At 60.9% G+C, this 12,914-nt stretch overlaps 2 protein-coding genes across 2 annotated transcripts; both read left to right on the plus strand.

Moving 5' to 3' along the window:
* Window positions 1-1,561: 1,561 nt before the first annotated feature.
* On the plus strand, window positions 1,562-3,972 carry TMED4 (transmembrane p24 trafficking protein 4). The gene is made up of 5 exons (XM_044245748.1): window positions 1,562-1,709; window positions 1,829-1,929; window positions 2,080-2,205; window positions 2,437-2,583; window positions 2,954-3,972. The coding sequence occupies exons 1-5, from the start codon at window positions 1,583-1,585 to the stop codon at window positions 3,101-3,103; spliced, it is 651 nt and encodes a 216-aa protein (XP_044101683.1). The 5' UTR covers window positions 1,562-1,582; the 3' UTR covers window positions 3,104-3,972.
* A 1,868-nt stretch (window positions 3,973-5,840) lies between these two features.
* On the plus strand, window positions 5,841-12,640 carry DDX56 (DEAD-box helicase 56). Its single transcript, XM_044245746.1, has 14 exons — window positions 5,841-5,947; window positions 6,033-6,194; window positions 6,660-6,820; window positions 6,967-7,137; window positions 7,215-7,305; window positions 7,816-8,060; window positions 8,372-8,491; window positions 9,028-9,141; window positions 9,219-9,310; window positions 10,161-10,234; window positions 10,372-10,461; window positions 10,780-10,885; window positions 11,868-11,938; window positions 12,356-12,640. The coding sequence occupies exons 1-14, from the start codon at window positions 5,888-5,890 to the stop codon at window positions 12,431-12,433; spliced, it is 1,635 nt and encodes a 544-aa protein (XP_044101681.1). The 5' UTR covers window positions 5,841-5,887; the 3' UTR covers window positions 12,434-12,640.
* Window positions 12,641-12,914: the final 274 nt, after the last annotated feature.

Raw genomic sequence — 12,914 nt, forward strand, 5'->3', positions numbered from 1 at the left:
TTCCTTCGTCCTAGAGAAGGGGGTGCTGTAACTAGGAGAGGCAAACACACCCATGGGTCAGGAAATTCCAGCACAACAGCTGGGTCAGAGGTCACCCTACTCATTCTGTTTCCCTCATTCTCGCCCTCCGTTTTTTTTTTTAGCCCAGATTTTCAGTCTCATCTTGCAGCGCTTAGTGCAACGGAAGGGGGGGTGGAGGGGCTGCAACAGCGCAGGGGTCGAGTCAGTTAACCCAAGCCCGTCGCTCAGATCGGAACTGGGATCAGACCGCAGAAGGTGGCCGAAGCTTATTTATTGTCCATTCCATTAGAAGGAAGTGAGCTAAATGCCTGTATTTAAAAATCGGGGAGTTTCATGCCAAACCCTAGTTTCCAGCTTCTGAAGAAAAGGGCTTTAAACAGAGGCTTTGGCCCTCACACAGAACTACTGGGGAAGCTTCCCTTTTAAATGACTTTCTTTGATCCCCCAGGATACCTGTGCTGGCTCAGAACCAGAACTTACAGGACACACAGCAGCATACGCAACACCAGCCATACCCAGAGCACCCAGAGCCCCGCTACAGCGCTTTTCTGCAAGGAACGGCTCTCAGAATAGGCACGCTGCACCTCCCGGTGGGCCCCCAGGTCCTCATCCCTCACCTAGGACACAGAGAGTAGTTCAGTCTGACTGGCTGGTAGAAGACCCCGGGGCTTGCGAGGACAAAATAAGACGGACTCGACCACACGCTCAGCCTTGCAGAGTCTAGTAAAAACTTGAGGAAGGGACCCTTTTCCTCATTAGTCCCCGTGCCACACCCACCACATCTCCTTTACCATCAGTGCGGTACCTGGCAACCTCCCGCCCCGCACCCAGTGAGTCCCTCCCACGCAAGGGTCAGGAAATTCCAGCACAACAGCTGGGTCAGAGGTCACGCATGGCGGTCACCACTCCGAGTGACACAGCCCCACCAGCTCGGGCAGCTCTCGCCCCGCCTTCTGCGCTGGACCCCTCCTCTCCAGGCTCCTTCCCAAGTGCTGGACCCGACGCCCCCCACAACGCTCCCTTCCCCGCCTGGGGACCCTCCTCCCCACGTCCCTTCCCCACGCCCCATCTCTTGGATGGGACCCCTTGTGTCTCCGCCCTGTCCCCCGCGCTGGACCCCACGCCCCCACGTTCCTTCCCCCGCGCGGGACCCCACGCCCCGTCTCCAGTACGAGACCCCCACCACGTCCCGCCCGCGGAGGAGCGGGTAGCGAGCTCATCCGCACATAATCGCCCCAAGCCCGGCTATGCAGCCTCTCCTGGAAGCCGGGCGCAGGCTTGCGCATGCGCGCAGGGGGGCGGGGGAGGAGGCGCGCAGGTAGGCGTCGGACAAAGTATCGTCTCCCGCAAAGCGACAAAGGGATCCCGGAGTCCTTCGCTTACGTACTCTCTTCTAGGCCAGGCCGAGCGGCGGAGCCAGACGGACGCAGCGCGAGCGTCATGGCGCATGCGTGCTCTGCGCTCGGCTCTGTGGCGTCGGCCGGACTGGGGCGCAGGCGCGCGCATGCGCGACGGCCGGAGGGCGCGCGTTGGCAGGTGTCGGGGCGGGTGGCGGCGGGCAATGGGACGACCGGCGCTGCTGCTGCTCGCGCTGTGCGCAGCCGGCGCCCGAGGGCTTTACTTCCACATCGGGGAGACCGAGAAGCGCTGCTTCATTGAGGAGATCCCCGACGAGACCATGGTCATCGGTCAGGCGGGGCGAGGGAGGACAGGGCCCTGTGTGTCCCCGAGACGCGGCAACGGCGCCCCGCGGAGTGTGGGAGCCGGCCGGAGCAGGCGGGTCGTGACGGCTGTGTCTGCTCCGCAGGGAACTACCGCACCCAGATGTGGGACAAGCAGAAGGAGGTTTTCCTGCCCTCGACCCCCGGCCTAGGCATGCATGTGGAGGTGAAGGACCCTGAAGGCAAGGTAGGGCCACTGCTGGTCTTGCTTGGGCTGTGGCACAGACGCTCTGCAACCTCCACGAGGCCACGCTTCCCCCGACTTCTCTGGGCCGTGCAGGGCTCCGAGGACAGGGCAGCGTGCAGGTGGGGGCTGTCACGGTGTGTCCCGTTGCAGGTGGTGCTGTCCCGGCAGTACGGCTCCGAGGGCCGCTTCACCTTCACCTCCCACACACCCGGTGATCATCAGATCTGCCTGCACTCGAACTCCACCAGGATGGCTCTCTTCGCTGGCGGCAGACTGGTAAGAGGATTGCCTCTTTAGCCAGAGCTCAGAATCTTTCCCCTGATTCTGCCGAGTTCTGACCTAACGGCCACTGTCATTTGGGACACTTTAGGACACAGTCACAATCAGAGATAGGTGTTGCATTTCTGTCTCACTGCTAGGGGACGAGAATAGGTTCCCCAACCTCTAACGGAAAATCCGAGGGTTTCCGACCTTGGGGCTTCGGGGCTCCACCCCGTGTCTTTGTAGCGTGTGCACCTGGACATCCAGGTTGGGGAGCACGCCAACAACTACCCCGAGATCGCTGCCAGGGACAAGCTGACAGAGCTCCAGCTCCGAGCCCGCCAGCTGCTTGATCAGGTGGAACAGATCCAGAAGGAGCAGGATTACCAGAGGGTAAGCATGCGTATGACCATACTTGGACGTGGCAGATGACCTTTGTGCCTGCCATGCCCCCTGGAAGTTTCTGTTTAAGGCCTTTCCCGCTTGGGAGCTCAACTGTTCAGAGAATGGGGTGGAGGGTGTCCGTGTACCTGGCTGCTTCCAAGCTTTGCAGACTGAAGTGCATCGAGCACCGCTCCCAGCCTGGCAGAGCTGGTTGTGGAGGGGCGGGCGGCACTCTCCCAGGGCACTCCCCACGGAATCCGAGGCTGCGTCTCAGGAGGCATTTGGTCCTGAAGCTGAATTTCACACAGCAGGGAAGGGCCTCACAAGAGCGGGGACCATCTGTCCTGCACGTTTAATCCCGGCCTGTTGTCCTACACAGTATCGCGAAGAGCGCTTCCGTCTCACCAGTGAGAGCACCAACCAGAGGGTCCTGTGGTGGTCAATCGCTCAGACGGTCATTCTCATCCTCACTGGAATCTGGCAGATGCGTCACCTCAAAAGCTTCTTTGAGGCCAAGAAGCTGGTGTAGTATCCTCTCCATACGATCCCTCCCCTTCACCTCGATTATTTCGTACTTTCCTCACCCAATACCGTATCCACCTGAATTTTGAGGGAAAGAAAATGAAAAAAGAATATAAGCCACATTGGTTCCATGGCAACAAAGCGCTCACATCAGCCACTCACTCACACTGGTTCTCAAGGACCCAGGACATTGGTCCAGGTTTTCAAAGGTCTGTTTTGGGGTTTGTTCAGAATCGAAACTGACCCCGGATGAAGTCTGGCTTGTTTCACCTGCAGTGATTCCTCTCCTCCTCTTACAAAAAGAGCAAGTGAAAAAAGTCTCTGCTATTCCTTTAACTTCTCTTTTTACGTCTACTTAGGCAGTAGGCTGCTGAAATGCCCCACCAGGGAGGCCCTGCCTCACTGTCCCTCGTGAGTCCTGGGTTTGCTCAGTGGCTTTGTGAATGTAAATAAGGGGCAGAGGCCTCAGAGGATTGAAATGTTTTTTCTATATATTAGAACTATTTTTTGATAAATTATATATATTTTACTTCCTAGTTGAAGTGTTCCTGCTTGTGTGTGACTAGCTGAAAACACCAGTGTGGCCTCGTCTGCTTTCTGTGTACCCGTACGTTTCTGCTAAGGGCCACAGCAGCTCGCAGACACCACAGGTGCTCTCAGGGCCTTCCAAGAGGGCCGAGCAGGGACTCCCTGGACACCGGGGATTTCATCCCGTGGGGCCCCAGAGTGAGGTGGTGGCGGAACTAGCACAGGCAGGGCCCTCCTCCCCTCCCTCTTCTCTTCACTTTTATTTAAGCTGTGCTAAATGTTTCTTCACAGGAACCACATTTGGTTCTTCATACAGATTTTTCCAGTGAAATAAAATGTGTTGTAGTAGCTGTGTTTGAAGTGAACTAAGAGGCTGTGGGCAGACCGGAAGCACAGAGCTGGGTGGAAGAGAGGTCCCAGCCTTCCGGGCTACTGTGCTGACCTGCAGTGGGTGGGACGTCCGCAGGGGGCGCTCATGCTGCCAGGGTTTGGCCTGATGGGCACCCGTAGGTATGGGAACAGTCCGTTGGTTGCTTGGCCACTCACAGAGGTCACCCCGGAGGGCCCACCAGTAGGGAATCATGTGAGGCAATGAAGCACCTTTCTCCGCCCCTAGACTTACACTGAAGCATCTTAGTACACTGCCCTTCTGCCGTATTAAACCTGGCTGCCCTTGCTTCTCCAGGGTTTTGTCATCAGTATTAGTACACATTGCTTATGTGACCTACAGAGCAAAATCTTTTTTTTCATGTTCTAAACTGCTCGTACCTATTTTTACCCATAAAAATACATGCAAGTTTGTTTCTAGGCTCTGTCTTGTAATATTTTTGTATTTTAAAAACCCAACTGTTCCTCATATGTCTCATTCTGGATGGCTAACGGTCCAGCGAGGTGAAATAACCGTAACTGACTTCTCTAAAGCTGGGTATTCAGGATGGTTTTCAGTTTTCTCGCGTTAGAATGAACCCGGAGAAAATGAGATGGTTAGCCCCGTGGGCCTCTGGCCTGAGCTTCCCGGCAACTACGGGACAGGTCAGGCAGGGAACACGTCTCTGCCACCGTGGCTGTTCTGGTGGGCTGTGGGAGGGCAGGGAACCCTGCAGCCTTTGGTGGTCTGTCCAGCTGTAGGCACAAGTCAGTGCATCTTGATTCTGCCAGTAGCTCCCAAGGTCCAGGTTTCCCCTGTGAAGGTTTGATGGGAAGGAGCGTTTGTCCTACTGATGGGGCAGGTAGGAACCGATGGACGGCGGGAGGATGGGCCAGCAGGTGGCGGCTGTGGGGAGGAATTCCAGGCTGCCGTGTGACATCCACAGATATCCCACGGTCTGGAGAAGTTGCATTTAGAAACCAGTTTGGCTACGTTGAGGTAATTCTGTTATTCCTCCCACCACTACCCTAGTTCTGTTCTGGAATTCTTGCTTGCTTAGACTGTACCACATCCTTCCTGCAAAACGCGCGTGGTGGGCGAGGCCTCCTCTCGGGCTCTGGGCAAAAGGGAATGGAGGTTGCTACCGACGGACTCTAAGATAGATGGTCTCGGACTAGGCGGGCGAGCGCAAGGCCATCTCCAGGTTCGTAAAAAGTGGCGGCCAGGGGTCGCCATGGTGGGACGTGAGGACTCCGGCCTCCGGCGCTGGCTCGGAGGAAGAAGTGGGACGCAGACAACGCGGAAGGCGAGGGAGGAAGCGTCCCTCCGGGTCTCCAGGACGACAGCAGCCCCGCGAGACCTTGCAGGACACCGGCGGAACCACAGCAGAGAAGCTGGGCTGCTTCGTGCCGCTGGGCCCGTGGTGACCGGCTAGGCCGCGACAGCGAGCCGACACAGCTGGGGACCGAGTCCTTGTCGTTAGTTACGCCGCTCGGGTGGTCGACTGGCAGTCACAGGCCAGCCCACCTCCGTCTCTCGAGCTCCGCCCGCCCGTGCCCCCGGACCGCGTGCTGGCATCACCACGGACGACCCGCCGGGCACCGCACGTCGTAGGTCACCGCAAGAGCCGCTGAGGGAAGCGCCGTGAGGCAAGGGAGAGCCGTGAGCATGACTTAAGCCCGAGAGGCCCCGGCAGCCGGCGACGGCCCCGCCTCCCCGGAGACCCCGGGCTCGCGCATCTGCGCAGCCGCACAGCCCCGCCGTCCGCCGGAAGCCCAGGCTCCAGCACTTCCGGGAGGGGGCGGTGCCCGCGAAGCTGATTGGTGGTGGCGCCCCACGTGCCGTCGCGCCCTTCCTGCCGTGCGCGCGTGCGCGCTGTCCCCGCCCAGCCGCGACATGGCGGACCCGGAGGCTTTGGGCTTCGAGCACATGGGCCTCGACCCCCGGCTCCTGCAGGTACCGGGGAGGGCTGAGCGGCCGGGCCAGCGGGGCTGGGGGCGGCGGAGGGGCGGTGCGCTGAGCCGCGCGTCGTGTCTCCTAGGCCGTCGCCGACCTGGGCTGGTCGCGACCCACGCTGATCCAGGAGAAGGCCATCCCGCTGGCCCTGGAGGGGAAGGACCTGCTGGCGCGGGCCCGCACGGGCTCGGGGAAGACGGCCGCGTACGCTCTTCCCGCGCTGCAGCTGCTGCTCCACAGGAAGGCGGTGGGTCGCAGCGGCGGGGTTGGGGGTCCGGGGCTCCCGAAGGCCGGCCTGGGGTGCCGCTGGGCTCCGCGCTCCGGCTGCATTCGCGTCGCCTGGCCCCGGCCCGGGCGCTGATGTCATCTTTCTGTGCGTCTTCTCGAGCGCATCCCTTTCTCTTCACCTGCTCTAAGAAGCGGGAGCTTCTCTCAGTCCTGCTTGTGGGGTTCGGGGGACCGTGCAGTGCTCTGGCTGCTGTGTGTTCACTAACGTGCTAACCACGGAGTGGCGTCCTTTGAGGGTCAGTGCGCGGGGAAAGAGCTCTCTGTTCCGCCCTCCTTCTGTCCTGGGGAGGGTGGCAGTCAGTGAGGGTTGGTCAGAACGCAGCTAAGTCGCGTGGAAGGCCCCAGCATTGGGTCAGACTGAGGAGGTCAGGAGGTCCTGAGGATGCGGCCGGCAGGCTGAAGCCTGTCCTTCGTGCTCTTGCAGACGGGCCCTGCAGTAGAGCAGGCTGTGAGAGGGCTTGTCCTGGTGCCCACCAAGGAGCTGGCACGCCAGGCCCGGTCCATGATCCAGCAGCTGGCTGCTTACTGCGCGCGAGACATCCGGGTGGCCGACGTCTCAGCTGCTGAGGACACTGCCTCTCAGCGGTGGGTGAGAGCCCCAGGGCCGCGGAGGAGTGAACCTGTGCGGGAATGTGGGATTGGGTTTGCTGGGTTGGTGTGCAGCAAACAGAGCTGGCCGGGGTGAGGCGTGGGTGCGTACTCCCCAACACGGAGGTGTTGCCCACCTGCAGAGCTGTGCTGATGGAGAAGCCCGACATCGTCGTGGGGACCCCATCGCGCATCTTGAACCACTTGCAGCAGGCCAGTTTGGTCCTGCGAGACTCCCTGGAGCTACTGGTGCTGGATGAGGCTGACCTTCTCTTCTCTTTCGGCTTCGAGGAGGAGCTCAAGAGTCTGCTCTGGTAAGGAAGGGGTGTGTGTGGCCGGGACTGACCCTAGGGCTTGGAGCTGGAGGCTAATGTGCTCTGTTTGGTTTTAGTCACCTGCCCCGGATTTATCAGGCGTTTCTGATGTCAGCTACCTTTAACGAGGACGTGCAAGCACTCAAGGAGCTGGTACTCCATAATCCAGTAAGCTTCTGGGGCCCAGGACATGACACTTGCTGCTCAAAGGAGTTTTCTGGTATTTCGGGTATGACACTCATTAGCGGGTTAGCCCTCTGGTCCTGAGACACCAGAAGCTGATGGGCTTCAGCATGCCCCATCTACTAGTCTGCAGTTGCTACGTCATTACAGGTGTTTGCTGGGGGTGGTCCAGACACGCTTACCTGAAGGCAGGAGCAGAGACCCCTGAGACTCGGAAAGGCTGCTTTGAGCAGCACGACCAAAGCTCTCACGTATCTGAACTTGGTTCTCCTGAGAGCTTATCATTGTAGGTCCGTGTCCTCATTTTCCATGTGTTCTCTTTTCTGTGCCTGCAACACTTTGTAATCTTACATCCTCTGCAAAGCGCACAGCTGGGGTGCATTGAGTTGTCACGTCCCCCAGTGGGCGGGGACGCGGGCTGCCCTGCTTTGAGCCAGCAGCTTGGGGTTCTTCCATCTCCTCCTCTTTCCTGACCGCGGGGTTCTTTCTCTGCAGGTGACTCTGAAGCTGCAGGAGTCCCAGCTGCCGGGGCCAGACCAGCTGCGGCAGTTCCAGGTGGTCTGCCAGACGGAGGAAGACAAGTTCCTGCTGCTATATGCCCTGCTCAAGCTGTCGTTGGTCCGTGGCAAGTCCCTGCTCTTTGTCAACACTCTGGAGAGGAGTTACCGGCTGCGCCTGTTCCTGGAGCAATTCAGCATCCCTGCCTGTGTGCTCAACGGAGAGCTCCCACTGTGCTCCAGGTGCGAGGCCAGGCCCCTCAGCTGAGACTTGGGAGGGGGAGATGGGGCAGGGGTGGGGCGTATGCCTATGTCTTCAGTGGGAAGTGGAGGCCAGGTTGTGGGCTCGACCAACTCTACTGGGTTTCTGTGTCACGGCCCTGAGATTTCCGCTGTCGCTTCGTCTTCAGCTGAGGAGCTGAGGCGTGAAGGTTACGCAGGAGCAGAGCTGGAGAAGAGGGAAGAGTTGGGACAATGGTCGTGATGATGTCGGGGGTGGGAGGGGTCCCCCGACTGGCTCTGGGGCTGAGGCTTCTTCCGCTCTTGGGCCGTAGGTGCCATATCATCTCCCAGTTCAACCAGGGCTTCTACGACTGCGTCATAGCGACCGACGCCGAAGTCCTGGGGGCCCCCATCAAGGGCAAGCGCCGGGGCAGAGGCTCCAAGGGGGACAGGTGAGTCCCTTCCCTGGCGCACTGCGGGGCCTGTTTCTCAGCCTTTCAGAAGGTGGTGAAACTGGAGTCCCTGAGCAAGGCGTCCTGCTTTGGGGTCTGGCTGCTGGTGGGGGCCTCGCTCGCTGCCACGGTCTGGAGAAGTGTGAAGGGCGCGCGTGCACATACTCCGGGGCGGCAGGCAGGGCCGACCCTGTGGGCTGTCGGGTTGGCGTGCAGCTGTGACCTGTCCAGAGGAGGTTTCCGAAGGGATTGGGAACCTAGCGTCTGTCCAGCAGGCTGTCTGGGGGTGGTTGCCAGGTTGCCCTGTGTTGCGGTGAGTTCTGTCCTTCCTGCAGCACTGAGGTCAGGGCGAGGGCTCAGCCATCCCCGCTACCCCAGCTTCTGACATAGTCCTGATTCCTGATTTTAGAGTTTTCAATCTGTTAGAGTTCCCTGATTTGCTGTAAGGCTTTATTGAGTGATTTTACTGGTAAATGGCTTGAGATTGCTGACCTTGGTGGGGAGGTCCGTTTGACTGTTGGGACATCTCCCCACAGGGCCTCTGACCCGGAGGCAGGTGTGGCCCGGGGCATAGACTTCCATCACGTGTCTGCTGTGCTCAACTTTGACCTGCCGCCCACCCCTGAGGCTTACATCCATCGAGCTGGCAGGTGGGAGAACTGGGGCGTGGTGGGCAGGCACCAGGACCTCGGGCCAGAGATTTAGGCTGGGTGGTCTGTTCTTGCAGGACGGCCCGTGCCAACAACCCCGGCATGGTTTTGACCTTCGTGCTGCCTACTGAGCAGTCTCACTTGCACACGATCGAGGAGCTTCTCGGAGGTAAGAACCTTGCGCTCTCTTCCCATTGACGCCTTAGGCTCAGCGGCGGTGACGGCAGCACCTCCCGCTCGGCCCCACCATGTGCTTCCTTCCTGCCCCATCCTCATCCCACCATGGGTGGCAGGCAGGGTCCTCCGAGATGCGCAAGCCGAGGTCCAGACTCAAGGGGCAGAAGAGCCAAGGGTGGGTAGAGGGGGTCTTGGGAGATGGGGCTGGTGGTGTCTCAGGAGAGGACCTAGGAGAGGGAGCTCATTGGGGGACAGGGGGTCCTTCTCTGACTCCCAAGTTGGAAGGCCCAAGCCTGGGCGCCACACCCCCCCCCCCCCCCCGCCCCGGGCCTTCTGGAGGCGACGCTGCGGCCGTGGCGCTATTTCAGGCTGTGAGTGGTGGTCGGCAGAGGAGGCATGGGGAGGCCTGTCCACCAGCCAGGGGGCTCCCCAAAGGGGCCTTGTTCCTGCCTTTGTTGGGGGTCGGGACAGACACTGGGCTCGTGCAGGCAGGGGTCCGGGGCGCTGGCTGGCGGGAGCGTGAGGGCTACTTCCGCACTGAGACGCCACTCTGTCGCGAATGTCGAGTGTCCAGAGTGGCTGTGGGGGAGGAGGGTGGGAGGTGGGCAGGTGGTAAGGCTGCTGTGACAGGTACCCAGGGCCCGAGAGGCTGCCCCGGCACAGTGTGCTGGACCAGCTGTTGTGGGCCGTCCACAGGACTCGGGCGTTTCACCGCATGTGTTCCTCACAGGGAAGGTGTGGGCTGGGGGCTGGGCTGCTTCATCCTTGGGAGGGGCTGGGGGCTCTGGGCAGATGGCCTCCGGTAGACCCGCCCCAAACACTGCCGTGCTCTCTCTCCACAGAGAGCGGGGCCCCCGTCCTGCTTCCCTACCAGTTCCGCATGGAGGAGATTGAGGGCTTCCGCTATCGCTGCCGGGTGAGTGGGGTCTGTGGTCGTGTGGGTGGTGAGTCCCCCCTGTTAGGCCCCTGCCACTGAGCACTGAGGCAGGCACAAGGGAGGACAGGGCAGTGCCCTGCCCCGCTGCCATCCTGATCTTTGGTGTGTACGCGCAGGACGCCATGCGCTCGGTGACCAAACAGGCTATTCGAGAGGCAAGGCTGAAGGAGATCAAGGAGGAGCTTCTGCACTCGGAGAGGCTCAAGGTGAGGCTTGGTGTCTGTGGAGGACGCGTGACTGCCGCTGTGGAGTTTGTCCTCGGGACACGCCGTGGGGAGGGCGCCCTGGGGACCTGCTAGGCAAAGACACATGTTTGCAGGAGGTGGCCCGCATGGGGCCCTGCGTGGAGAGCGTGTGGGGCGCGGCTGCCTCGCAGGAAGGGCAGTGTCCCCGCAGACGTGGCACTTGAGGGAGGTGGGAGACCAGCACTGCAGCGGCTCCAGGAGGGCATGGCACACCCGCTCAGAGGCCCCCGCGGAGCCACGGAAGGCAGACTGACCCTGTCGTGCGCCCGTCCCCCATAGACGTACTTTGAAGACAACCCGCGGGACCTCCAGCTGCTGCGGCACGACCTGCCGTTGCACCCTGCCGTGGTGAAGCCTCACCTGGGCCACGTCCCTGACTACCTGGGTAAGCTGCTGGGACCGCCGTGTGTGCTGGGCTGAGGCAGGACCTTGGAGGCCGGGCTGCTGGCACGTGCACGAGCACACACGGACACATCTGCTTAGATGTGGGCATGCTCCCCCTGCACCCAGGCAGACGGGAGCCCTCTCTGCTGTGGATGTGAGAAGCAGGCAGTGTGGGGACCCCCGTGCCATGGGTGTGGGCAGTGTCCACATGGAGGCCAGGTGCCTGAGGGCAGGAGCTGGTAAAGGGCCAGGCAGACACGGAGGTGTGGAAGGGGGTGTCGGGGGCGGGAGGCAGTGCCGCCCCTGTCAGAGGACACGGGGCCAGTCATCAGGCAAAGATGGGGTGGGGCAGCTGGAGTCTATTGTCCCCGGAGAGAACAGGCCTGTCGGCCACGTGGGTACCAGGGACCCCTTTCCTCTGCCCTGTAGGGGCAAAGTCTCTGGCAGGAATGTGAGGCTGGAGGGCCTCAAGGGTCAGGGTGAGTGGGGAGAGGGCAGCCGTGGGGTATGGAGGCATGTCGGGATCTGGGGCCCTGCCGAGGTCAGGTGGAGGAGAGACTGGAGGCCAAGGGTCGTGCCACAGGTGGCAGCAGTGACCATATGGCCAGGGGTGTTGGAAGGCTGTGAGGGGAGAGGCCCATTGTGCCGGGTGCACATGTAATTATGGGCCAGGTAGGGAGAAGTTACACAGAGATCTCTGTTGTATTTCAGCAGGTTTTTTTTTTTTTTCTCAGAAACATGCGAGTTTTTATCTTTCTGCCACGTGCTTACTGTGAGGGACTTAAGGGCAGCCGGGGAGGGATTCAGCACAGGTTTGTGCGGCCTCGCCCCGGCGGCGCCATTCTTGGCAGCCCTGGGCCCGTCAGAGGTGGGGCTGGTGTGTCAGAGGTGGGGCTAGTGTGTCAGGCGTGGTGTCGGAGCCAGCTGGAGGTGGGGTGGGCTGCGAGGGTCCGTGGCCGCGGCTGAGTCTGTGCCTCTTCTAGTTCCCCCCGCTCTGCGCGGCCTCGTGCGCCCTCACAAGAAGCGGAAGAAGCTGGCCTCCAGGAAGGTCAAGGTACGTGTGTTGGGGCCTTGGCCGTGCCGCAGGGCTTCCCTCCTCCCTCCTCTGTGTCATTATGGTTCGCGTGCCCCTTGCTATTTGGGAGGGATGAGCAAGGTCCCAGACCTGGCCCCAGACTCTTGGGTTGAGGGGGGGAAGTCGTGAGGGTCAGACACTCGCTGGGCCACCCCCAGGCAGCTTCAAGAACACAGGACGGTTTGCTTTTTTGTCCTCACTGCCTGGCTCGTGCTCTAGGCGGTGGGAAGAGGAAGGTGGTGTTTAGTGGGCCACAGAGGGTGACCAGAGTGGCTTCTGTCCTTAGCTCGTGGCCTGTAGGGCCTTGCCAAGGGGCCCCACCTCTCCCCTCCCTGAGTCCATCTAGGCAGACGGACATATGGTGCCCTCGGGCTAACCTGCGGCTTTGCCCAGCAGAAGGCCAAGACCCAGAATCCCCTGCACAGCTTCAGACATCGGAAAGAGAGACGCAGACCCACAGCTGTGCCTTCCTGAGGTCTGCGAAGCCTCGCCATCTCCCAGGGCCCCTTCCAGGGCTGCACACCGAGCTTCCTACCTGGCTGGACTGGATTCCGGGGAGGCCCAGCCAGGCTGGCCTTGTGCTTCATGACAACAGATTGCAGCTGTCCTGATTCGGGTTTCCTGCAAGCAGGAAGGGATGCTCATCCCTGGCAACCTTGGGAATTAAACTGCTTCCAGGAGGCCGGGCGTGGCTCTCTGCCTGCTGTGCATGGTGGCCGCCTGGCCAGCAGAGGTCACCTGTGAGGGGCTGCAGTGGCCTGTCTGGGTCCCTGGGCCAGCCCACTGCCGGCCAGACGGACCAGCCTCCCTCCCCTGCATCTCAGAGAAGGTGGGCCTGCCCAGCTAGGAGCCCTTTCCCTCCACTTACAAATTCGGGCACATTGTAAATTCAGCCTCTGTCCCGGAGCTGGGGTACTGGCTCCTGTCCTGTCCTCCCGTGGGCACACGTGTGCGT

The sequence above is a fragment of the Neovison vison genome, chromosome 4 (assembly GCF_020171115.1).
Source record: "Neovison vison isolate M4711 chromosome 4, ASM_NN_V1, whole genome shotgun sequence".
Lineage (NCBI taxonomy): Eukaryota > Metazoa > Chordata > Mammalia > Carnivora > Mustelidae > Neogale > Neogale vison.